The sequence below is a fragment of the Rhamphochromis sp. 'chilingali' genome, assembly GCF_963969265.1.
Source record: "Rhamphochromis sp. 'chilingali' genome assembly, chromosome: 8".
In the NCBI taxonomy this organism is placed as follows: Eukaryota; Metazoa; Chordata; class Actinopteri; order Cichliformes; family Cichlidae; genus Rhamphochromis; species Rhamphochromis sp. 'chilingali'.
The window spans coordinates 15,020,859-15,046,914 of record NC_137935.1 but is presented as its reverse complement, the minus strand read 5'-3'; the positions used below and the strand labels follow the sequence as shown (position 1 = coordinate 15,046,914).

The 26,056-nt window shown below is 36.6% G+C and overlaps 2 protein-coding genes across 2 annotated transcripts; both read left to right on the top strand.

Moving 5' to 3' along the window:
- Window positions 1–35: 35 nt before the first annotated feature.
- Window positions 36–24,406, top strand: LOC308401550 (extracellular calcium-sensing receptor-like; the record flags this gene model as incomplete). The annotated part of the gene is given in 4 exon segments (XM_080889825.1): window positions 36–137; window positions 255–381; window positions 23,495–23,738; window positions 23,740–24,406. Coding segments are annotated over 4 exon segments (1,140 nt in total).
- Window positions 810–1,580, top strand: LOC308400996 (vomeronasal type-2 receptor 26-like; the record flags this gene model as incomplete). Its single annotated transcript, XM_080889063.1, is given in 3 exon segments — window positions 810–1,071; window positions 1,074–1,125; window positions 1,127–1,580. Coding segments are annotated over 3 exon segments (768 nt in total).
- Window positions 24,407–26,056: the final 1,650 nt, after the last annotated feature.

Below are 26,056 nucleotides of genomic sequence, written 5' to 3'. Positions count from 1 at the left end.
AACTTGTTAATTTACAGTTTACAATTCGAGGAACAATGGAGGGAAGAACCATTGGCATTTTTGATGCGTCTCTTCCAGAGAGAAATCAATTTGTCATGAACAACATCCCAGTTGTCTGGGGCAATGGGTTGACTGAGGTAACATAGAAACTGAAGTTTGAAATCTTCATATAAATATTAACTTTTATGTTTTTTAAATTCTTATTTAACTATAGAGATAGTACAAAATGAATATGATTGTTTTTATGCCTGTAGGAGGTGCCTGTGTCAGTGTGCAGTGAGATGTGTCTCCCTGGAACACATAAGGTCCTTCAGAAAGGAAAGCCAGTCTGCTGTTATGACTGCATACCCTGCCCAGAAGGAGAGATCAGTAATGTGACAGGTGAATAAATAGCAAAAGAAACAAAGAAAATTAAGCAGCTGGATACTGTATTGGTAAGACTACACACCTTTGGAGTGGGAATTGCAAGTTCAATTCCCACCCACTATCCAGTAAGGGTCCTGGCTAGACCATCCATGCTGGAATGGCGCGGCTATGTCTGTAGTCTGACCGTAGCTCGGACACAAGCATTTCACTACATGTTGTACTCTGTATGATTGTGTATGTGACAAATAAAGGTTGTTTGTTTGATAATTCCCTACTTTATTTTTAATTTTGCAGATTCAATACACTGTGCGAAATGCCCACCAGAGTACTGGTCAAACAAACAACGAGACGCCTGCATCCCCAAAGAAGTAGAATTCCTGGCATATGATGAAATTCTAGGGTTGGTGTTAGTGTTATTTTCATTGCTGGGAGTTTTTCTAACTATGGTTACGACATTAGTCTTCTACTGTCACAGAGAAACCCCAGTAGTAAGGGCAAACAACTCTGAGCTGAGCTTCTTGCTGCTCTTCTCCTTAACTCTGTGTTTCCTGTGCTCTCTGACCTTCATCGGACGGCCAACCAAATTGTCCTGCATGCTGCGACACACAGCATTTGGCATCACCTTTGTCCTCTGCATCTCTTGTGTTCTTGGTAAAACAATAGTAGTTTTAATGGCCTTCAGAGCTACACTTCCAGGGACAAATGTGATGAAATGGTTTGGCCCTCTACAGCAGAGACTCACTGTTCTGGTCTTTACTTTTATACAGGTTTTGATATGCATACTTTGGTTAACAATAAACCCACCTTTTCCTTTTAGGAATTTACTACTGTATAAGGACAGAATCATTTTAGAGTGTGATACAGGCACAGCTGTAGGGTTCTGCGCTGTTCTAGGATATATAGGATTTCTGGCTATATCATGTTTTGCAATTGCATTTTTGGCTCGAAAGCTGCCTGATAATTTTAATGAAGCAAAATTTATAACCTTTAGCATGCTGATATTCTGTGCAGTTTGGATCACATTTATCCCCGCCTATATCAGCTCACCGGGAAAGTTTATTGTGGCTGTAGAAATATTTGCTATTTTGGCTTCCAGCTTTGGACTACTTTTCTGCATTTTTATACCAAAATGTTATATAATCCTGTTTAGGCCAGAACAAAATACTAAGAAACACATAATGGGAAAGACATCAAATTATGATATACAATATTAAGAGTTTAAATTCCAGGGCTGGGTTGACACTACACAATCTTCCTATAATGATTGTTAATGTGAATAAATGTCATATGTTGTGACCAGTCTGGCAAGTGAAAGACAGTAGAGTTACATTTGTGATGATTAGTCCAACCATGATGTTGCGAAATACACATTTTGTATTAAACTTACACTTAATTCTATTTGTTTGTTTTTAATTTATTTCGATCATCTAAACAATATACAAAGTTCATTTAGCAAAGTAAAGAAGAGAAAAAAATGCTATACAAAATAAAGGTAATAGATTTCAATATTGCTTCACCGTTCTGATTCAGTTACATATCAAAAAGGAGCGAGAAAAAGTGCAAACTTATTTAATCCCATCTCCACATTTTATGTGACATAACAAAATATATTGAATAAAGTACCCCTAATTCCCTCAAATATAAATCATGTGCTTCACCTTCACACAACATTGAGTGGTGTACCTCTATCTGAACTTTTGCTGGCATCTGCCTTCTCTTTCCCCATTCCTTGTTTAGGCCCATGTTATACTGCTCATTTAGATTGAACAGTACCTAATTGTGTGGATGCTTTAAGCATCCACACTATTGAGTTCCTGTTTCTCTTTATTGTGTGGATGCTTAAGCATCCACACTATTGAGTTCCTGTTTCTCTTTAATCTTTATACTTTATTCTAGTTGCTTCCGTACACTAGTGATGTGCGGATCGATCCTGAAATATCGATTCCTCCGATACCAATCATTTATGTTCTAGAATCGATTCTCACATTAAAATATCGATATTTTAGTAATTTAGGGTAAATTTGTAGTTTATCATTAACAGCAACACAGTGGAAAGAAACTATAACATTCGGATTGTCTACATTCAAAGGAACTACTTTCTCTTCCGCCTTTCATAGTCATGTGCGAAATACGGCTGTATAAATGTCTCGCAGCCCCTTGGCGTGCGCACTCGCAACAATGGCTGAGCGTAATTGAAGTCATGTGCGGACGTATTTTACCTCCACACACAGCTGAGACGTGGTTTGCAATACATGTGGCAAAAAAAGTGCTCCAAGAGTGAGGTGTTGTGGCCATACTAGGGAGACATTCAAAAGGGCTGTTGGGGGGGGAATACATTTTACAGGGTTTATTTATCGGATAAAATACGTTAAATGTCACCGTTATTATTGGCCGGCCCGGAAACAGCGGGAGTGTCCAAATTCAGAGGAGGACCCGGCCTTCGCGGTCTAAAGAAAGCCGGGTAGTAGGTCACGAGCTCCCTCGGTGGAGTGAAACTCAGCCGTCTGCTCCTTGCCATCTAAAATATAACCGGGAACTGACGTAAACTCTCGACCGTCTCACACTTATGTTTAACCATTTTCTGTTTGACGTTTATTCAGCTGTGTGAAAACCACGGAGGAACCCTTCCGAAGGATTAATAAAGTCAAATTTAATTTAATCAAATCTAATAACTTTAATCTCAGCCAAACCGATTTACTCACGAACAAATAAAACACTGAAAAAGCCAAACAATAACATTTTTAAGTTATCAAAGTGACTTATATATCATGTTTAACCCGAATAGGGAAAGAGGGGGGGGGGGTTGAAGACGATCAGTCGGCTCAGATATTTGAAGTTCACACAGCTACATTCTCACCTGAAAATATGTTAAAAGTTTTTTTGCGACCCAAAAAGAGAAATAAGAGTAATATTAAAACTAAGTTGCTGCTGCCAGTGTTGGAAACTGGAATTGGCTGGGCCCGCTATGAATTCTGCAATATGATTTTTCAATTTTGTTGTCCTAGAAAATCGGTCGAACTTTGGGAGAATGGTGGCTCCGGGAGATTTTCGGGAGGGCACTGAAATTCGGTATTCTCTCGGAAAAATCGGGAGGGCTGGCATGTATGGTTGTGGCAACATCACTAACCTTGTCAAACACCTCAGAGTAAATCATATCACAGAATATGACGAGCGTATGTTGAGGTGAACTGAAGAGGAGGAGAGAGTCAGGTGCTGCTAGGGCGAGACAGACGTCTCTCACAGAGTCCTTTAGTGCTGCAGGCAGGCAAGGTGTTCAAATAGCACAACTTCATTTTTTTTATTTCTATATGAAGAACCCTGCATTATTAAGTGATAAGAACAAATAATCTGATGTCCTGTAATCATTATGACGCTATAATTTGAGATACAATAAATAAAACTAGAAAGATTTGCATTTCCTGCGAAAATGCAGTGTGGATGCTTTAAAGCTGAAGCTGTATGCAAAAACTAGCTGAAAAAGCTGAAAAGTTGCAGAAATTGTAAAAACTTTGCAGAAGCAAAGGAACTTTGCTAAAATGGAATAACTTAGCAGAACTGCAATATCTTAGAGGAAACATAATACTTGGCAGAAATACAATAGCATAGCAGAACTTAGCAGAAATATTGTAACTTACCAGAAACATGATAACTTCTCAAAAATACAAGAATTTAGGAGAAATAGTATAAGATAACAGAAAGAATATATTTAGCCAAAAATACTTAAGCATTACAGAAACACTATGATTTAGAAAAATAGTACAACAGAGCAGAAATACTGTGATTTACCAGAGACACTGTGATGAACTATGAATATTGTAATTTTAAATCAATACTATGTTTTAGCACAAATACTATAATTTGACAGAAATACTATATTTAGCACAAATCTTATAAAATAGCAGAAATAGTATGATTTAGCACAATAGTAATAACTTAAACAGAAAAATTGGAAAAGCAAAATGGACAGCTGAAAAAATGCTGAACATGCTAAGGGTCCCTCAAATATACTTGTTAAATGAAAAAAATTGGCAAAAAAAAATATAACAGCCACACAATCACAAATATGGACACATATGGAAACACACATGCACAGAGAGAGACACACACAAGATCCAATTCAGTCAACCAGTCTAAATATATTGAATTTGAATCTTACAATGAGATCATCTCTCTCTCTCTCTCTCTCTCTCTCTCTCGCTCAGTCAAGCAGCCTTGGAGCTGCTGAATTTGAATCCACCAATCAGAGAGCCTGTGCACTTTTTCCCGCCAAAACAGGTGCACGCAGCACAGAGAGACACAGGATTTTTGCAGTCTATTTCTCATAATGACGACTCCCCTCAAACAAATGACCATAATTTCCTAACCGTAGGGGCTAGAACGGTCATTCTTACACCGTTTTGTTCAGAAGAGATGGGGGAATCTTAAAGTGTTGACAATTTATCATTAAAATATGAATTATTAAAGATAATTGACTTCTAATGCACCATAACTGAGTAGAGCAAAGCAAAAACTGCCTTGACTTGCCCTCAAACAACGCTTTCTAACTCTAAATCTATTTGGAGTATCAATATCATTCTTTCACCGTAAGAGACAGCAGGCTTTGGTGAACAATCATGGAAATTTTCAGGTCTCTGTGGAAATCCATTAAAAAGATATGACGAGAGAAAAAAGTGGTTCATTTCCAGAGTTTGAAATCTGAAGAAATCTGAGCGAAGGACGAATTTCCTACCCTCAAACAAGTCTAACTCATTTCAGAACGGTAATAGGTGAGAAAATAATTCTTGAATTGTGAGCGTCAGGAGTGTCTGAAGATATACTGGGACAAGCCTTATGTCTTAACTTTGCTTCGTTAAGGAGATATGACGATTCGAATATGCCTCTCATTACAGAAATCAAGCGGTGATTTTGAACAAGCTCTCCATTGACTTTCTATGGAGAGTTTTGCGACTTTGTGTTGGTCTGAGGAGATTTGCCAAAATTCTATAAATCCCACAACAATGATAGTGACATTTTCTGAAACCCAGCAAAAATACCTACGTTTTGATGTATAATTTGTGGAAGTTGAGTGAAGATTGAGCAAGTAGCAAGAAGTTGTTCGGACATGAAGAGAAGACTGCAAAACCTTCAGTGGCACACTGGAAGCCAAGTGCATAGCAACCATAGCAACGCATGTATTTTGTGAAAAATCACAATTTTGCAACTGAAAACTTTAAGAGGCATAAAGGTAAAACGGTAAAAGATTTGAAAAAGCTGAATCATACCTGAATAGCCCAATAATTTGAGAACATTTTAAAGTTTGAATGGTTGTTCTACGTGAAAATATGAGGAAGTAGTTAAGTTTCAGAAACAAGCAAATTTTAGCAGAATTGCAGAAGTTTCCCATTCATTTCAATGGGACAAATTAAGCTTAATATTTTAAAAAGTATAATAGTGAAAAATACCAAAAGACATAGCAGGAATTAGCAGAAATAGCAGAATATTTTAAAATTTGAACGGTGAAAATCGGCTGAAAATTGCGGAAGTAGTTAAGTGCCAAAAAGTGTACGGAAGTCCCAAGAGGAACTCAATAGTGTGGATGCTTAAAGCATCCACACAATAAGTTTTTGTACAAAGTATCGGTATCGGATCAGTATCGCCGATACCACCCTGAATATTACTTGGTATCGGATCGGAGAGAAAATCAGTGGTATCGCACATCACTACCGTACACTTTTTGGCACTTAACTACTTCCACAATTTTCAGCCGATTTTCACCGTTCAAATTTTAAACTATTCTGCTATTTTTGCTCTTTCCGGCTATGACTTTTGGTATTTTTAACTATTATACTTTTTAAAATATTCCACTTTTTTCCTTTAATTTGTCCCATTGAAATGAATGGGAAACTTCAGCAATTCTGCTAAATTTTGCTTGTTTTTGAAACTTAACTACTTCCTCATACTTTTGCCTAGAACAACCATTCAAACTTTAAAATGTTCACAAATTATTGGGCTATTCATGTATGATTCAGCTTTTTCAAATCTTTTACTGTTTTACTTTTATGCCTCTTAAAGTTTTGAGTTGCAAAATTGTGATTTTTCACAAAATACATGCGTTGTTATGGTTGCTATGCTCTTGGCTTCCAGTGTGTCACTGAAGGTTTTGCAGTCTTCTCTTCTGTTTGCTACTTGCTCAATTTTCACTTAACTTCCACTTCACTTAACAGCCAATCCTCTGTGAGGACTGAGACATTCAAATTTTCAAATCAGGGCCTGCACGGCTTCCCAGCCAATCATATATGTGTTCTGAGGCATTCAAATTTGCATATTGGGGCCTTCATGGCTTCTAAGCCAGCCAATCATATCAGGGCTGAGGAATTCAAATCCACAAATCAGGGCCTGCACGGCTTCCCAGCCAGCCAATCATATATGTGGCCTCAGGCATTCAAATTTGCATATTGGGGAATTCGTGGCTTCTAAGTCAATAAGTCATCCATGTCATATATCTCTAAAAATTCATATTTTAATGATAAATTGTCAACACTTGAAGATTCCCCCATCTCTTCTGAACAAAACGGTGTAAGAATGACGGCTCTAGCCCCTACAGTTAGGAAATTATGGTCATTTGTTTGAGGGGAGTCGTCACTATGAGAAATAGACTGCAATAATCCTGTGCCTCTCTGTGCTGCGTGTGTAAAAAGGATGCACCTGTTTTGGCGGGAAAACGTAAACAGCCACTCTGATTGGTGGATTTAAATTCGGCAGCTCTCTCCCTCTGTGTGTGTGTGTGTGTGTGTGTGTGTGTGTGTGTGTGTGTGTGTGTGTTTAGTGGGAGAGAGAGAACCCTACCCATATTTGGCAGCATGTCATTGTAGGATTTAAATTGAACATAGTTAGACTTGTTGACTGGATTAGAGCCTGTGTTTGTGTGTCCCTCTGTGCATTTCTGTTTCAATAAGTAATTACTATTCTGCTAAATCATAGTATTTCTGGTACTTTTCGGTACTTGTGCTAAATACAGTATTTCTGCTAAATCATACTATTTCTGCTTTTCATAGGATTTATGCCTAATATAGTATTTCTGCTAAATTATAGTATTTCTGCTTTTTATAGCATTTGTGCCTAACATAGTATTTCTGCTAAATTATAGTATTTCTGCTTTTTATTAGATTTGTGCCTAATATAATATTTCTGCTTTTTATAGGATTTGTGCTTACTATAGCATTTCTGCTAAAATATAGTATTTCTGCTTTTTATAGGATTTGTGCCTAACATAGTATTTCTGCTAAATTATAGTATTTCTGCTTTTTATAAGATTTGTGCCTAATATAGTATTTCTGCTTTTTATAGGATTTGTGCCTAACATAGTATTTCTGCTAAATTATAGTATTTCCGCTTTTTATAGTATTTGTGCTAAAACATAGTATTTCTACTAAATGTAGTATTTATGCTTAATCATACTATTTTTGCTTTTTATAGGATTTTTGCATTATATACTATTTCTGCTTTTTATAGGGTTTGTGCTTAATATAGTATTTCTGCTAAATTATAGTATTTCTGCTTTTTATAGTATTTGTGCTAAAACATAGTATTTCTACTAAATGTAGTATTTATGCTTAATCATACTATTTCTATATATTTCTGCCAGGTCCCCAGGCAGCCAATCCTCTGTGAGGACTGAGACATTCAAATTTTCAAATCAGGGCCTGCACGGTTTCCCAGCCAATCATATATGTGGTCTGAGGAATACAAATTTGCATATTGGGGCCTTCATGGCTTCTAAGCCAGCCAATCATATCTGAGGGCTGAGGAATTCAAATCCACAAATCAGGGCCTGCACGGCTTCCCAGCCAGCCAATCATATATGTGGCCTCAGGCATTCAAATTTGCATATTGGGGAATTCGTGGCTTCTAAGTCAACAAGTCATCCATGTCATATATCTCTAAAAATTCATATTTTAATGATAAATTGTCAACACTTGAAGATTTCCCCATCTCTTCTGAACAAAACAGTGTAAGAATGACCGCTCTAGCCCCTACGGTTAGGAAATTATGGTCATTTGTTTGAGGGGAGTCGTCATTATGAGAAATAGACTGCAAAAATCCTGTGTCTCTCTGTCTCTGTCCTGCGTGCGCCTGTTTTGCTGGGAAAAAGTGCACAGCCTCTCTGATTGGTGGATTCAAATTCAGCAGCTCACAGGCTGCTTGACTGAAAACTTGCTTCTCTCTCCCTGTGTGTGTGTGTGTGTGTGTGTGTGTGTGTGTGTGTGTGTGAGACAGAGAGAGAGAGAGAGAGAGAGAGAAGCCTTTTAATGGGATGATCTCATTCTAAGATTCAAATTCAATATATTTAGACTGGTTGACTGAATTGGATCTTGTGTGTGTGTGTCTTTGTGCATGTGTTTCCTTATGTGTACATATTTGTGATTGTGTGACTGTTATAGATTTTTTTGCTGATTTTTTCATTTAACAAGTATATTTGAGGGACCCTCAGCATGTTTAGCATTTTTTCAGCTGTCCATTTTGCTTTTCCAATTTTTCTGTTTAACTTATTACTATTGTGCTAAATCATACTATTTCTGCTATTTTATAAGATTTGTGCAAAATATAGTATTTCTGCCAAATATAGTATTTCTGATTATTTATAGTTTTTCTACTAAATCATAGTACAGTATTTCTGCTTTTTATAGGATTTGTGCTAAAACATAGTATTTCTACTAAATGTAGTATTTATGCTTAATCATACCATTTCTGCTTTTTATAGGATTTGTGCTTAATATAGTATTTCTGCTAAATTATACTATTTCTGCTTTTTATATTATTTGTGCTAAAACATAGTCTTAATTTAAAATTACAATATTCATAGTTCCTCACAGTGTCTCTGGTAAATCACAATATTTCTGCTATGTTGTACTATTTTTCTAAATCATAGTGTTTCTGTAATGTTTAAGTATTTTTGGCTAAATATATTCTTTCTGTTATCTTATACTATTTCTCCTAAATTCTTGTATTTTTGAGAAGTTATCATGTTTCTGGTAAGTTACAATATTTCTGCTAAGTTCCGCTATGCTATTGTATTTCTGCCAAGTAGTATGTTTCCTCTAAGATATTGCAGTTCTGCTAAGTTATTCCATTTTAGCAAAGTTCCTTTGCTTCTGCAAAGTTTTTACAATTTCTGCAACTTTTCAGCTTTTTCAGCTACTTTTTGCATGCAGCTTCAGCTTTAAGCATCCACACTGCATTTTCGCAGGAAATGCAAATTTTTCTAGTTGAAACATTAAGTTTTTTGATGGGCTGGATATCGATTGTTATATGCCTTACTTCACAAATATGTGCATTCATTCATACTTGTTAAACCTTGAAAATAATTTAACTTAAAAATCTAACATAATGCTAATCTAATACTCTCTCTACTAGTAAAACTGATAATGGCTACCCATACTTAGTTCATAAAAAATGTTAATAGGAATTGTTTAAGATTTATGTTGCTATCAACTTTCGAGAACGTTTTTATTAGGAATTGTTTTCGTTAATGGGGTTCAGTAATGACCAAACTTCTATGCTGAAGTTCAAATGAACAATGATGCAATATAAAATAAAAGATTGCACATACAAAAAAAAAAACAACAAACAAGAAAAACTGAGGAAGGCACATCTGTTTCAGGCATGACTTTATTACCCAATAGATTTATTCCAATGGGACAGCTGCACCAGAGTCCAATAAAGGAGCCGCATGGGATTAAAAACAGAAACAGATTGCTTCATCCTTTAACACAACAACAAGAGCAACAGGTGGCATATTCCATCAAGCAGAAAATAATAAGGTCTAATTTAGTTAACATCTGTGTCACAACATGTAACTGTTACATGTTTATTAAATTAAGTCTTTGTTTTGATCTCTTGCTCTCTTGCCTCCTTTCTTTCCTCTGTTTGTTTATTTAAGGTATTATCTCAGTGCTACTGAACTGTGCTGTTCCTTGATCCATAAGTAATTTAATTAAATTTTATTTCAAACTCTTTTTCAAGTTTGAAAGTTTTTATTGCATTGTACAATATTAACATAGGTATAATGAAAAAGCTTTTGATTAATAAGAGAGTTCTGTCTTTGTGCTGGGAATAAGTTTGTGTCTTTAAGAGCTTAAATCAAAAGATTTTATAATATTATACCATACATTTTGAATTCACTGACAAATGTACTATAGTCAGTTTGTAGTACAGTACACACACACATACATACAATAGTAACAGCTGCATTTGACATCTTGTAGTGCCTTTACACCAAAAGAATACAAACTAAACAATCTATTTACTAAAAGAGTAAAATAAATGACAGCTTATGCTAATTCCAAAGTTACGAAACGTTATCCAACTGGTAAATATAATAATTGCTGCAAAATATGGGGCAGTGGAATTGTATTTGGCAATTTTCATGGGTATTTTTTTTTAAGGATAATCTAATACCAACAGGGCCTGTGTGAACAGAGGTTTCTTAGTTACTAAGTTAAAATAAATAAATAAAAATAACTTTTAAACTACAATGATAACCTGTTGCAATCCCATTCAATCAAATTATAAAAATACAAAAGTATTTTCTTGAGTTTCTTGAGTTGATTACATGGGATTGCACAGTAACAAATTTCAGTCCCTCTAAATTCTTTTACCACTTTTCGGTCACAACCCTAGAATGGGCAGTAGTTTCTATATTCCTTTGAAACAAACTCAGTCCCATGATAATTTTACCAAAGGGCCCTCGGAATCTCTTTATTTCTTTATATTTTTGCAGACATTTTTGATCTCCAAAGATGGAGATTTAGTTGCAAGGCATGAACGCATACATTTAACTCACATACGTTCAAGGATCGTGCAGATCATGCATTTTTAAGCAGCAGGTGTCTCTTTAAATTAAAATGTCACTTTAAATTTTGGGGTCTTCAGTACGGTGTACATTTTAGGACATCGTCAGGTCTCAAGAAAAAAGTTGTCAGGTATCAGACAAAAAATTGTCAGGTCTCAGTTCTCAAAAAAAAAAATTGTCAGGTATCAGACAAAAAATTGTCAGGTCTCAGTTCTCAAAAAAAAGTTGTCAGGTATCAGACAAAAAATTGTCAGGTCTTAGTTCTCAAAAAAAAAAAGTTGTCAGGTATCAGACAAAAAATTTTCAGGTCTCAGTTCTCAAGAAAAAACAATTGTCAGGTCTCAGTTCTCAAAAAAAAAAATTGTCAGGTATCAGAAAAAAAATTGTCAGGTATCAGAAAAAAAATTGTCAGGTCTCAGTTCTCAAAAAAAAAAGTGGTCAGTTCTCAAAAAAAAATTGTCAGGTCTCAGTTCTCAAAAAAAAAATTGTCAGGTCTCAGTTCTCAAAAAAAAAATTGTCAGGTATCAGACAAAAAATTGTCAGGTCTCAGTTCTCAAGAAAAAAGTTGTCAGGTATCACAACTAGAGATGGACCGATCCGATATTACGTATCGGTATCGGTCCGATACTGACCTAAATTACTGGATCGGATATCGGAGAAAAATAAAAAATGTAATCCGATCCATTAAATATCACGAAAGCACCTCACAAAACTTGCAACACGCCGTAACTCACCTCAGAACGTTAGCACGTCGGAGCAGTATGCATCACGTGATAGAGCGGCTGTGGCATGCGGGACCTGTCGGTGGTCTGGATAGCATTTGGAGCTTCGCTAGCAACCCGGCATTTCATCTCCGACAAAGTTATCCCGAGAGAAGTAAAGCAAGTGTGTAAGTCCATCTCTGAATGTTTGTAAAGCATTCCTGCGTTAAGCTTAACAAACGATATATGGAGCGACTGCCTCTTCTTGCTGCTACTTCAATCATGAAACTGCTTAACGATCAGCTGATCGGCTTTTCTGTCGCTAGTCCGTGTCTCTAGTTTGCTTTTGGCCCACTTTGCACCAGAAAGAGGAAACCAGCGGCTGAACAACAGCAGCACGTTTAAGCTTGATCAGCTGTTGTTAGAATGTATTTAATATTACTTTCTACTCGAGGATCTTTTTCTACGTAGCTGACGCTGGTAACTGTGCAGGGGCGGATCTAGCAAAGTTTAGCCAGGGGGGCTGATAGGGCATTAACAGGGAAAAGGGGGCACAAAGACATACTTTTCTTTCTTATTCTCATTTAAAATGTCTAGCTTTTAATAAATAATTATCTGACACCCAAAGTTTTAATTTGATGTAAAATGAATAGAAGTCAATTACTGTATATAGTAACTATTAAGTCTAATATATATACCCTAGTAAGCTATAGTACTTTTTCCTTTGGGAAGGTACCATCTGTGCAGTCTGCAATTTTGTTGAAGAAAGATGTTGAATCTATTTAATATTTCTTGAAAAATAATTGATTTCTGTGCATTTTTTTTCACACTGCATCAAATTAAGGTTGATTACGTCGATTAAGCATCATGAGGTGGAGCGTGAGGGGTGGTTCCCTATTTTTTATTTATTTATTTTTGTTGTTGCTGGGAGTTGGAACCCTATTAGTTAGGTTGCTTAATATTTATGCTAAGTACTCTTTAAAATACCAGAATAGGGAGGATGGTGTAGGTTTAAGTTTATTAGATTGATCAGTATTGCTGAACTATGAAATATTTTTTTTTGCATACAGGTATAACAGAATAGCTTTAGTGTAGTTGTTGTTTTAAACTTGAGTATGAACTTATACAAAATGCAGCAAGATATTTAAAAAACAGTTTTGTTGATTAAAAAACACTATAACGGATTCATATCGGTATCGGCAGATATCCAAATTTATGATATCGGTATCGGTATCGGACATAAAAAAGTGGTATCGTGCCATCTCTAATCACAACACAAGGTACCATACAGAGAGAAAATCTTCCTGCAGGTGGCGGTGTTGTCATGTCCCACCCAATGAATGTATAAAAGATGGACAACACGACAGCTCCCCAAAAATGAAGCCAAAACGTCTCTATCGCCCCCTGGTGTCTGGCTGCAGTATATACGTCATAAACCCCGCCTCCCCCACGTTAGCGGATGGGACTGGGGTCAGACTAAAATTAATTTATTCTCCTCAGATAATTTTTTTCCAAAGGTTCTTTCTTTTGTTATCAATAGTTCTCATCACGCTTATTGATGTTCAAGGGGTCTCCTCTCCCATAAGTTTGATTCTAATTCCTACCGCGGTGATGTTAAATTGGGGTGAAACGTCATCATAACAGCTTTGACTGGCAGCTGCAGTCACGGAGAAACTTGCGTATCTCTGTTCGGGAATAGCAGATAGAACGTAGGCTCTGAGAGGAGGGCCAGCGTTTACGCTACGAAAACACGACCGAGTGTTTTAACCTGACAGCCTGAGGTGTTCTTCAGTAAACTGGACTACCCGACAGAAGGACCCAAGGCCCTGCTGCACTTTTTCGGTAAGTTAAACGTGTTTGTCAGCTAATCCGTAACTACCGTCCTTAGCTCGGTCCTGAGACCTAGCTAGCTAAGATGAGGACTCGGCTGTCAGGGTTCGTTTAGCTAATCTGTGCAGGTGAATGAATTTACACCGACTAAAGAAATCAAGAGAAACGCTCCGGGCTACTCAGTCACTAATTACTGTTACTGTACTTTTATTACAAGTATTATACTGTAAAAGCAACAGGCTGCATCCTGCTTCAGCTCCTGTGCAGAGCTGATTATTAAATATGTGCAAACAACAGCATGTTTTCAGTCTCTTGCCACATCTGTAAAGACAATAACGTAAAAAAAAAAGAAGCTTGTACCTTGTAGCTCTTCATTAATCAGGAACTATGGATTAAAGTACTGTAGTGTACTGTAATACTGAAAAAAATGTAAGAGAACAACTTCAGATCCTGAGTGTGTGAGGACAGAAGAATCAGCTTTATTTCAATTTTGAGGGATAAAATTTATATTTGAGTTTGATGGTTCTGTTCTCTTTGTGATTACAGGAGCTGCCCTCAGATTCAGACCTCAGCACCACCCAGTGACAGCAGACAGATCATCCAACATGTTCACATGTTAACTGCAAAATGAACTGATGAAAACAATACAAAGGTTAAAGTACCACATGTGCTGTAGTGAAAGCTGCAGCTTTTTTATTGATAAAGTTAAAGACAAAAAAACAAAAGGATTAATCACCCATGTAACTGTGTCACTATATATCAGCATTAACAGGACCTCAGTTTTTATCTCAGACCTGCACAGCTTCCGTTTTAAACACTTGATGTACTCAGCTGTATAAAGAGCACATTTGAGTTTCTCTAACACAATTAAATAAAACCTGATGAAGGTCAAAGGTCACAGTTTTCACAGTTTTTTGCAGATAGTGTGTTATTTACCATAAAGTGATTCAGAGTTATTCATACCAGAGTAACCAGAGAGGATCATATCTTTTTAAATATATAACTTTCTACAGGACTGAATATAATACCTTTGTGTAAAAGTCCGGAGCCTCTGGGGAGTATCCGAGTATTTATAACATTACACAAACCAAAGGTCTCCATCACAGTGTTCATGAAATGCTGGGTTTATCCATCTCCTGGGGCAGGCCTACGGAGGAGTGCTGAAGATTTCCCTGTGAGGGAGCTGCTGGTGAAGATCATGAGTCCTGTTTGATCAATGCGATGAGCTTCAGTGTTCCTGGTGTTTCTTAAATGATGCCTCTTTCAGTGGGTCAACAGAACTTCTGGCACAGGACAGCTGTGATGAAAGAAAGGGAAGAAGTTTCTCCAAACCTCTGGACCCAGGAAACTCAGCTTGGTCCTGATGGTCTCCCTCACTAGTTTCTCTCCAGGGTGAATGTAGCTGTTATACATAATATGGATTATTATTAAATGAAAGGAACAAATTAGACTACACTACTGAAACCTTCTGCTGCTGTTTTTAAAGTTTCCATGTTACCAGGCTGTAGAGATTTAAACAGTTTTAGATCCATTACACTCACAGTCTTAAATGTTAAAATCTCAAAGGACAGCATTATATTTTTGATATTAACAGTAACTCTGGGCTTCTGAGTGTGTAGCCGATCTCATCGCTGTCTAAAAATGGATTAAAAAAAACATAAGAAGTGCTGAATCCTTCAACAACACAGACTATTAGAGTAGCAGCTGTCTGTGTGAAGCACTTGCTGCAGGGTTGCGCCATGAATGTATTCAGCTGCCAACAAAAAGCAGGACTCAGTGCGGGCAACTGCCATGAGTCTGACGATGTTGGGGTGAGACAGTCTCCTAATAAAACAGAAACATCTCCGAATAAAAAACAAAAAAAATCACGTTTCACCACTATCGCTAGCTAGAATGAATTAGCCAGACAAAAATAGTACTGATTTGGTTTCGTACAAAACTAGCTTTCCTTCTCTGATATGTAACTTTCACAACATAACCGCAACTTAATATAACACAACTGTAGCAAAAATATGAACAAAATTTAAACTTACCTTATGTCGTTAGGAGCCTGAACTGCGGTAAAACTCCGGTGAGGTCAATGACCTTACGCTCTCCCACTGTCACACGTTGATGACGTATTTGGAAATCAATTCGGGTGGGACATGACAACACCGCCACCTGCAGGAAGATTTTCTCTCTGGTACCTTGTGTTCTGATACCTGACAACTTTTTCTTTTGAGAACTGAGACCTGACAATTTTTTTTTTGAGAACTGAGACCTGACAATTTTTTTTCTGATACCTGACAAGTTTTTTTTTTTGAGAACTGAGACCTGACAATTTTTTTTCTGATACCTGACAATTTTTTTTTTTGAGAACTGAGACCTGACAATTTTTTTTCTGATACCTGACAAGTTTTTTTTTTGAGAACTGAGACCTGACAATTTTTTGTCTGATACCTGACAACTTTTTTTTTTTTTTGAGAAATGAGACCTGACAATTTTTTTTCTGATACCTGAAAATTTTTTTTTTGAGAACTGAGACCTGACAATTTTTTGTCTGATACCTGACAATTTTTTTTGAGAACTGAGACCTGACAATTTTTTGTCTGATACCTGACAACTTTTTTTTTTTTGAGAAATGAGACCTGACAATTTTTTGTCTGATACCTGACAATTTTTTTTGAGAACTGAGATCTGACAACTTTTTGTCTGATACCTGACAACTTTTTTCTTGAGACCTGACGATGTCCTAAAATGTACACCGTACTTCAGTCAAAATTTCATATATGCGCAGAACTTCCACATCCACCATAGTAATATGAAGCAAATATTTAAGCACAGTTTAAAGTACATATAACTCTTCCATATTGTCATGCACACTGTTCCTGTGTTACTTCTTGAGCAATCGTGGCTCAAGAGTTGGGAGTTCGCCTTGTAATCGGAAGGTTGCCGGTTCGAGCCCCGGCTTGGACAGTCTCAGTCGTTGTGTCCTTGGGCAAGACACTTCACCCGTTGCCTACTGGTGGTGGTCAGAGGGCCCGGTGGCGCCAGTGTCCGGCAACCTTGCCTCTGTCAGTGCGCCAGGGTGGCTGTGTAGCTTGCCATCACCAGTGTGTGAATGGGTGAATGACTGAACGTGTAAAGCGCTTTGGGGTCCTTAGGGACTAGTAAAGCGCTATACAAATACAGGCCATTTACCATTTTACCATTTACTTTACAGCCATGGTTGCCCTCCATTCCAGGGACTGTTGAAGGTAATACATGATTGCTTTTATGACAACATTCTTGTGCACAACAAACATTAAGAACATTCCAAATTAAATTTTGGCCTTTGCTATATCTATAATATGCTTTGTCTTTTTCCTTATTAGCATATTAATTTATCAGTAAATTTTGTCTCTTTCTAAAAATAGGTTGGCTTGGTGGGGATTTTCAACTGTCAGACTGATTACTAGCTAATTGTGAGAAAATACTAATAAATATAGAGACTTGCATTCTTGAAGGCAGAAACTACTTTTTTTTTGTGCAGAGCTCCCGTCGATCTATTTAACATCATTAATAGGCCTGATCAAGTAGTGACCGAGACCTCTGCTGAGCTTCCTGCATGGTGCCATACACAAAAATTCGAATCACATTTATATTCTTTATTGAAAACAATAATTGATTTAATGGCCTTCAAGACAACACTCTTAAGGAGTAATTGATACTCTTGCTAAAAATCAAACCTATTTTTTGTCATTATTAATTTATAGACAATATTTTATATAAGCTAATAATCATTAATGACTAATCTGTAAGCATATTTAATAATGATTTTAGCAACTGTGTTTCCTAGAACACATTCCTAATAAAAGAACTTCAACATATTCTACTCTATTAACAAACAAATTATATATATTAATAAAATTGTTATTATTATTTTGGTTATCATCATCATCATCATTATTATTATTATTATTATTATTATTATTATTATTATTATTGTTGTTGTTGTTGTTGTTGTCCAGTGGTGAAGGTCCTGGGTTTCAGTATACTGACTGGCTGATGTCTTTCTGTGTGGAGTTTGCATAGTTTTCCTGGGCTTGTGAGGTTTCTTTCTGGGTGTTCCAACTTCCTCAAATTGTCTAAAGACTCCTGTATTTGACATAGATGTGAGTGTGAATAGCTGTCTGTCTCTTTGTGTTAGCCCTGCCATAGACTGGCAAACAACTGAGGGTGTCCTCTGCCTTTCACCCTATTACAGCTGTGATAGATCCAAAATTCCTGTCACTCCAAACTGAGTGAGCAATGAAGAAAGTGGATGGATATAAGAGCTGATTTACAGGAACAGCTGTAAAAACTTACAGGCCCTTATTGTGTTGGTCTCAGTAAACAGTCGAAGACATTTTTTAGTAAACATTTTTAGGAAACCGGACACATGTGTTATAGCTGATATTCCTAATTAAAAAAAAAAAAAGATTACAACAGCAACAACAGTTATTCCATGTACCAATGAGAGTGGCCCATTGTTTTGGCTACACTTTTTTTTTGCTACAGAGAAGAAGCTATAAAACACGTCCCTCTAAGAAGCATGCATGCCAAAGGCAAGGCTCTGAGATGACAACAGTCACATTTGTTTTCCTAACACTGTTCATTTGGGTGTTGTCATGTGAGACATGGCGCAACCTGGACCTGCATGAGCATTATGAAGAAACAAAGGCCTTTGCAGCATTGTGTAAAAATGTTGCCATTCATGACAATGACAGCACAAAACTAATACAGACATGTTACAGGTGAGTAAATTACAACCTGACTGGTGATCTGTGTGTACATGGTTAGCCGGTGTGGTTTTCCCAGAAATTTGGGAGTCTAAATACCATAAATGATAATATGTTTTGATTTCAAATATGTTACAATTTCAAGTCATTAGTATATTACTGTAATTATAGGCAAAGTAACAGGCTCAGTGCTGTGTTATGATACTTTTTTTAGTTTTGCATTTCATATTTAAAAATGGTTTACCATAATTTTATCCTTCCATCTTATTTAAATGAAATTAAGTCATTTTTATGTGCCTACAAATAATGAATAAATGGAAATTCAAGCAATTTGACTGTAAATAAGTGTAATGAATTCATGAAGACTTCTAAAATGCTATTTAAAAATGTTTATAATTCTTTTCTCATTTTTTTAGGACTTCTGAAATTACTGTTGGCTCTAATAATATTTTCACACAAGAGAGGATCAAAACAGACTATACAGTTTTTGTGGATCTGCCTTTGAACTGCATGGTCTCCAATGGGTGTGTACACCTGCTTCAAGAATATAAGTACACTGTGAATGAAGATAAGGGAAGCAAGCATGTACATAAATGTAGAATTCTACAGTTCTTGGTATATTTGCTGTCCAAGACCAACTGTGTTCCCCACATGACACAGGTAACTGCCGGATTTATGATAGAAAAATAAAATGAATCCTACTGTATAAAAAATGAGATGTGAATTTAGAGCACTGAAACATTTTTGCTCATGCCAATTCAATACAAATTGTAATCCTATGTATTATCTGTAATTAGCCTTCATCCAGATATATTCTAATCATTAAAGGATACATTTAAATTACAGAAATACCAGCCCATCTGTTCTTCTGAGATCTCTGGCACATTGAACCCACATTATTACTCTTGTCCTGGTGTACCACCAGAAAAAAAATGGATTGTATATGCATCTGTAATGTGTACTTTAAGGGCAAACTCATTCTCGTTCCTGTATATAAAGACCCCAAATTCCACAGTGTGTTAATATTTTAATGTTGCTGACAACAAAATGAGCCAAGAATCCTTTGAAAAACTGAAGAGCTTATGTCAAGATTAGCTGCAATAAGATATGTGTTCAATTAATATGTCAAATTGTGTGTTTTGAGATTTTCGTTTTGTCCATCTCCATTTGTTTTGTCTATGATGACGATCCAATAACAGATTATTTTTTTTATTTCATCAGCAGATGTCATCCAAGGTCTATTCAACACACTACCCAAAAGAAGTGTTTCTAACACCAGCAGGTAATAAACAAATAAATACACAAGTTCTTTAATACCGTGCCTGAACAGTTGTATAAAAAAGCGTAACTTTCTTTTCATACAGATGGCGTCAGAGTTACTGTTTACATGGGCAAAATTGTGCAGCCAACAGATTCCAGTAAATGGGTGGGCAAAATTTTTCAGGCAGCTCTGTTGCTGTTTGCAATGCACATGACAAGAATAGAAATGTCATCAAACAGAGACAGCCTGCATCATAACTGCAACTTTTCTGCATCAGTCAACATCTACCAGCCATCTCAGTGGTGTATAATACTTGCATGCTTGACCTGTGTAGTGGGGAGAACTTTTCATGTATTAATTATCTTCAAGGCAGCTCATCCTGTCATGAAATTGTTTTTTTCAACACGCTATCGATTAAATGCCCAACTTGTTGCTGTGTTGCTCATCTGGCTGACCTTTAGTATTTTTCTCCTCAATAATAACATGAAACACATGTCAAAAGACCTACTTATTGAGGGAACTGATGGATCAGCACTGAGATCCTGGGGTGTGTTAAGGCAGATAGAACTATTAGCTACTTTGTGCTGTGTGTTAGTTTCCCTTTCAAGTTTGCGACAATCCATCCTAACAAAAGTCAGTTTCTTGAGTGTCCTTTTTCATGTGCAACTGGTCACCTGCCACCAGAATTCTAGGATTCCAACAAAGTATCTCTTAATTGTCAAGATCAATAGGTTAATATGAAGGTCATTTTCAAGCATCCATCTCTCTCCACTACAGCTGTCATATGAAATGTGAAAACAAAATGAACATTTGTATTAATGCAGATCAAAGATGTATAATAAAAGCATCCATCTGTGTCCTCTTGTACGCCATTTTCCTGTTCTTTTTTTTTTTTGCCTGTTTGCTCCTTGTGGAAAGAAACATTACTCAGAAGAGTGCGTAGAGCACGTCCCATTAATATTGGTCCATGAAGTATTGCTTTTATGTTTTTTTAAACACAATTCCATTTTTTTTCACATGAATACAAATATTGTTGTTTGTATATAAACAAAGCACCATCATCAGATAAGAAAAAAGCACAATTTGATGCCAGAAACAATAATAAACAGATAGAATATCTGGCCAGTTAAAAATGAAATACTGATTAGATTACATAATCAAATGTGCTTCAGAATATCACACATAATATAGAGTTAATATTAAACCAATATACCATGAAGTATTGTTTAGATTCTCAAAGAACATTTTAATTGCTTGTCTTTTACAAGTCAAATAGCAGAAGTAGAGATAGAAGTAGTTTCAGTGATGCAAAATAACAAAATAATCTTTTGAGAATGGGGAAAGTGCTCACAATCGATGGAGACATTTCTCTGATGATTGAAGAAAAACTATAAAGGTCAGCTCCGAGCACACAACTACTTCAGTGAAGGGGAGGGCAGCTCATGATGAGTATGATCACTTTGATTTTATTCACTCTGCTGGCAAGGATAAAGTCTGACAACAATACATGCAGACTGATTGGACAGACAGGATTCATGGAGTTTTCTAAAGAAGGTGATTTAATTATAGGAGGACTTTTCTCTATGTCTAGTACAAGGACACTTATAGATAATAACTACCAAGCACTTCCATACACATACTGCACAAAGTAAGTGAATATAATTAAAATAAATAAATAACAGCTGTATGTTATGCTAGTAGAATACTTCATGTCTTTCTGATATAGTGCATTATGATAATGTGAAATATTTTTTTTATGTGTATAGCATCAACAGTTGACACTTTCTTTACAGACGGAATGACAGGGAACTGAAATTTGCCAGGACAATGATTTTTACTGTGGAGGAGATCAATAGAGATGCTATACTGCTTCCTGGAGTGAGTCTGAGTTATAGGGTGTATAATGGCTGCGGGAGTGAAAACCTAATACGGGCAGCTGTAGAGGCTATAAGTGGAGAGAATTCAAAAAGCTGCAGTGATCAGGTCCAGGCTCTAGTTGGCCATTCTTCATCAGGAGTAAGTGGAGACATAAACCTCATATTAAGTTCACTATCAGTTCCACAGGTGAGCAGAAGTGACTGGGAGGGATAACTTTTGAATACTGTTTATTGAGTTTGTCTATCTTTAAAACATAAAAAGGATTGTTGTGTTTGCTTTTTTTTTTTTTGAAGGTGAGTCACCTTTCAACCTGTGCTTGCTTAAGTGACAGAAGACTTTACCCCACCTTCTTCAGAACGGTGCCAAGTGACCGCTACCAAATCAGTGGTCTAGCACAGCTTATGAAATATTTTGACTGGCGCTGGGTGGGAGTTATTTATTCAATAGGCATGTACTCAGAGGATGGTACAGCTGACTTTGTTAAGGAAGCAAAGAAAGAAGGCATATGTATTGAATACAGTCTGCCCTACTCACAAACAAGCAAAAAACTTTTCAGTGTTATTCTAGACACACTACTGGAGTCCTCATCAAATGTGGTCCTCTTGTTTATGTCCTTGTCTTATGCCAAATCATTCCTGTCAGAAATTGAAACTTATAAAATTACTGGAAAGCAGTGGATTGGCACAGAGTCATAGATAATGCAACCAGACCTGGCTTCTGCTGACAGAAAGCACATTTTACATGGGGCAATGGGCTTTGCGCTCCCTCAGGCATCCATACCAGGTCTTGGAGAATTCTTACTTGGTTTGAAGCCTTCTGATGAGCCACAGAGTGCATTAATTAAAGCTTTCTGGGAGGAATTCTTTGACTGCAGCTACTCTCCATCAAACACTTCTACTATGTGTACTGGTGCAGAGGACCTGCGAACAGTCTCAAATGATTACACAGATGTGGCATATTTCAGGGAAGAGAATAATGTATATAAAGCGGTGTATTCAGTAGCATATGCCCTACACACTCTACTGCAATGTCAGAATGGCTCAAATCCTACAACAGGGAAGCTTTGTGTGAACAAAAATGAGGTTCAACCTAAGTTGGTAAGTCCTAATATATCGAAATTATTTGATCTTTGTCTCTAATCATTAAATTTATTGTTGTTTTCTGTTTGTTTTCTGTTAAATTCTGACTATTTAATGATTTTATATATGACAAAATGTGCTAATTGTCTTTCTGTAGGTGCTCGAACACATTAAGTATGTGAACTTCACAACTAAGAATGGGGTCAGGGTTTTATTTGATGAATATGGGCAATCAGTTGCCCTCTATGACTTAGTAAACTGGCAGATGAAAGAGGACGGCTCTGCTGAAATTAGTATTATTGGTCAATATGATGCCTCTTTTCCAAAGGAGGAAAGATTCAGACTAAAAGAAGATGTCATCATAGTTTGGGGAGGAAACAGTAGTGAGGTAATTTCCCTCAACACTATGGACATTTCATAGATTTAAAAATAATCTTTTCTTCACAGCAGTTTTAGAAACATTTTAATGTTATTAAGAAAACATATTTTGTGTTTCAGTATTGAGTTTTAACATGTTGAATTTTGCCGAATCAGGTTCCCAGGTCTGTCTGCAGAGAACCATGTCTGCCAGGGACTCGAAAGGCTATAAACAAGAATAAGCCTGTTTGCTGCTTTGACTGCTTTAAATGCCCCGAGGGAACAATTAGTAATCAGACAAGTGAGTAAGGATACCTATTTAAAATCAGTTCTAGTGTCCTGAATGAATATATATCAAAAACATTTAAATATTTGAACCACCGAATGTTTCAATTGATTATATATCTTGGATATACTATACTTATATTTTCTGTCATTTACATCTGTCACAGATTCTCCTGACTGTTTGCTCTGTCCACCTGAATTTTGGCCAAATGAAAACAGAGACAAGTGTCTTCCAAAACCTACTGAATACCTTTCCTACAAAGAGATCATGGGGGCACTTTTAACTGCATTTAGTTGTATTGGTGTGTTTTTAGCACTAATGATATCAGTAATATTTTTGACTCATAAAGAGACTCCTGTTGTAAGAGCAAACAACTCTGAGCTGAGCTTCCTGCTGTTATTCTCACTGAAACTGTTTCCTGTGTTCTCTGACGTTCATCGGGCGTCCCTCCGAGTGGTCCTGCATGCTACGACACACAGCATTTGGCATTACCTTCGTTCTCTGTATCTCTTGCGTTCTGGGGAAAACAATAGTGGTTTTAATGGCCTTCAGAGCTACACTTCCAAGCAGTAATGTCATGAAGTGGTTTGGGCCTGTACAACAGAGGCTCACTGTTCTGATATTTACTCTGATTCAGGTTATGATATGTATACTTTGGCTAACAATAAACCCCCCATTCCCAAACATGAACATTGACTACTATAAAGAAAAGATCATCTTAGAGTGTGCTCTGGGTTCAGCTGTTGGATTCTGGGCTGTCCTGGGTTATATTGGACTTCTTGCTATCTTGTGTTTTATACTTGCTTTTCTTGCTAGAAAACTGCCAGATAGCTTTAATGAGGCCAAACTGATCACTTTCAGTATGCTGATATTCTGTGCAGTATGGATCACATTTATCCCTGCATATGTCAGCTCTCCAGGGAAATTCACTGTAGCTGTGGAAATATTTGCCATTCTGGCATCAAGTTTTGGTTTGTTGGTGTGCATTTTTGTTCCAAAATGTTATATAATCATATTTAGGCCAGAACAAAATTCTAAAAAGCATTTGATGGGAAAAATACCACTAAGAACGATGTAATTTGTAATTTATTTGGTCCTGGTGTATGAATCATAGAAATAATTTTACTGTATCTGTGTAGTCTGTTTTAATTTTTTTAGCTGTGAGATGCTGAATAAACTGAAAACATAGATTAAAGGTTTTTTTCCTCTTTTCTGTTTATCCGGGAGGCTGTTGAGTAAAGGAATATAAAATTTGAACTTAACTACTACATATATTTGACACAAGCTTCATTTGTAATATGTTTCAAACCTTCTTTGATACATTTTCACACAGAGTGTGTGAATGTGTGTGTGAATGGGTGAATGACTGAATATAGTGTAAAGCGCTTTGGGGTCCTTAGGGAATAACTAAAGCACTATACAAATACAGGCCATTTACCATTTACCAGAGAAGCTTTTTCCAATGTTCTTTCTTTTTTTTCATTATGTTCTTTTTCAGTGAGAATGTAATAATTTAGATGGTTTAGCGGTTTGTTTTCTTTAGCTATTTGTTACCCTTTGTTTATTGGCACATTCTTCTGTATTTTAACTTTACAGCCTGCAAAGAAAATATCTAAATCATCTTTAAAAACAAATAAACTGCCTAAAAATTCTACTTGTTTTGTCAAATCTTACTTAAAAATGCCATTATTGCAGGGCAGAATTACCCCCTTGTGCAGTTCTGGGGCGTACTAGTGTTACTTGAAAAGTAATTAATTATATTATATATATTACTTTACGAAGTTATGAAGTATCATAATATATATATTATACATATTCCACTCTCGCCCCTGTGGGCAGTCTCTCCTTTAAGCTCAGGTCCTCTGCCAGAGGCCTGGGAGCTTGAGGGTCCTGCACAGTATCTTAGCTGTTCCTAGGACTGAACTCTTCTGGACAGAGATCTCGGATGTTGTTCGGTATCGCTATGTCTAGCACTACGGCCGTCTTCTTCTGCTTGTCTACCACTACAACATCCGGTTGGTTAGTCACCACCATCTTATCTGTCTGTATCTGGAAGTCCCACACGAACTTAGTTCGGTCATTCTCAACCACCCTTGGGATTGTCTCCCATTCTGACCTCGGGACTCTAGGCCATACTCAGCACAGACGTCTTATACTATGTTACTAAAATTAGCTACATCTAAATCAGGTTGGGATTTTAACTGCTCCCTTCACATTTTCAGGCAAATAGAGCTAGCACTGCTTAGTGAGATTTTGAATTGCATTTCATATTGAAGGCGTGACATGCTTTTTGTATGTATTTAGTAGAATTGTTGTTGCGATTTGGCTATATAAATAATTTGGCTATATTTTCAAAGCAATAAAAATAGTTAAATTCCTAAAAACTTTACTTTGTTTTAGTAAAGACCAATGTTCCGTCTAATTTTTCATGTGTCGGAGCGAACACACAAACTCCCTAAGCGGTCCCTTGGACCACTGTGAGCAACATTAGACGAGAGCACTGTGGTCACGCCAGCATCGACTCCATCCATGGTTTATTAAGATAATCAAATTACAGCATTTACATTTATGTTAGACTACTTTTAATTAACTGCTTTATCCCACTTACAATGAAAATTAAAAAAGAAAATCTTGTTCATGACCTGTGTAGTATGTTAACACTATTGGAAGTAAAAACAACTTGAACTCCAATTTTGAAAACACAAATTTCTTTCTTTCTTTCTTTCTT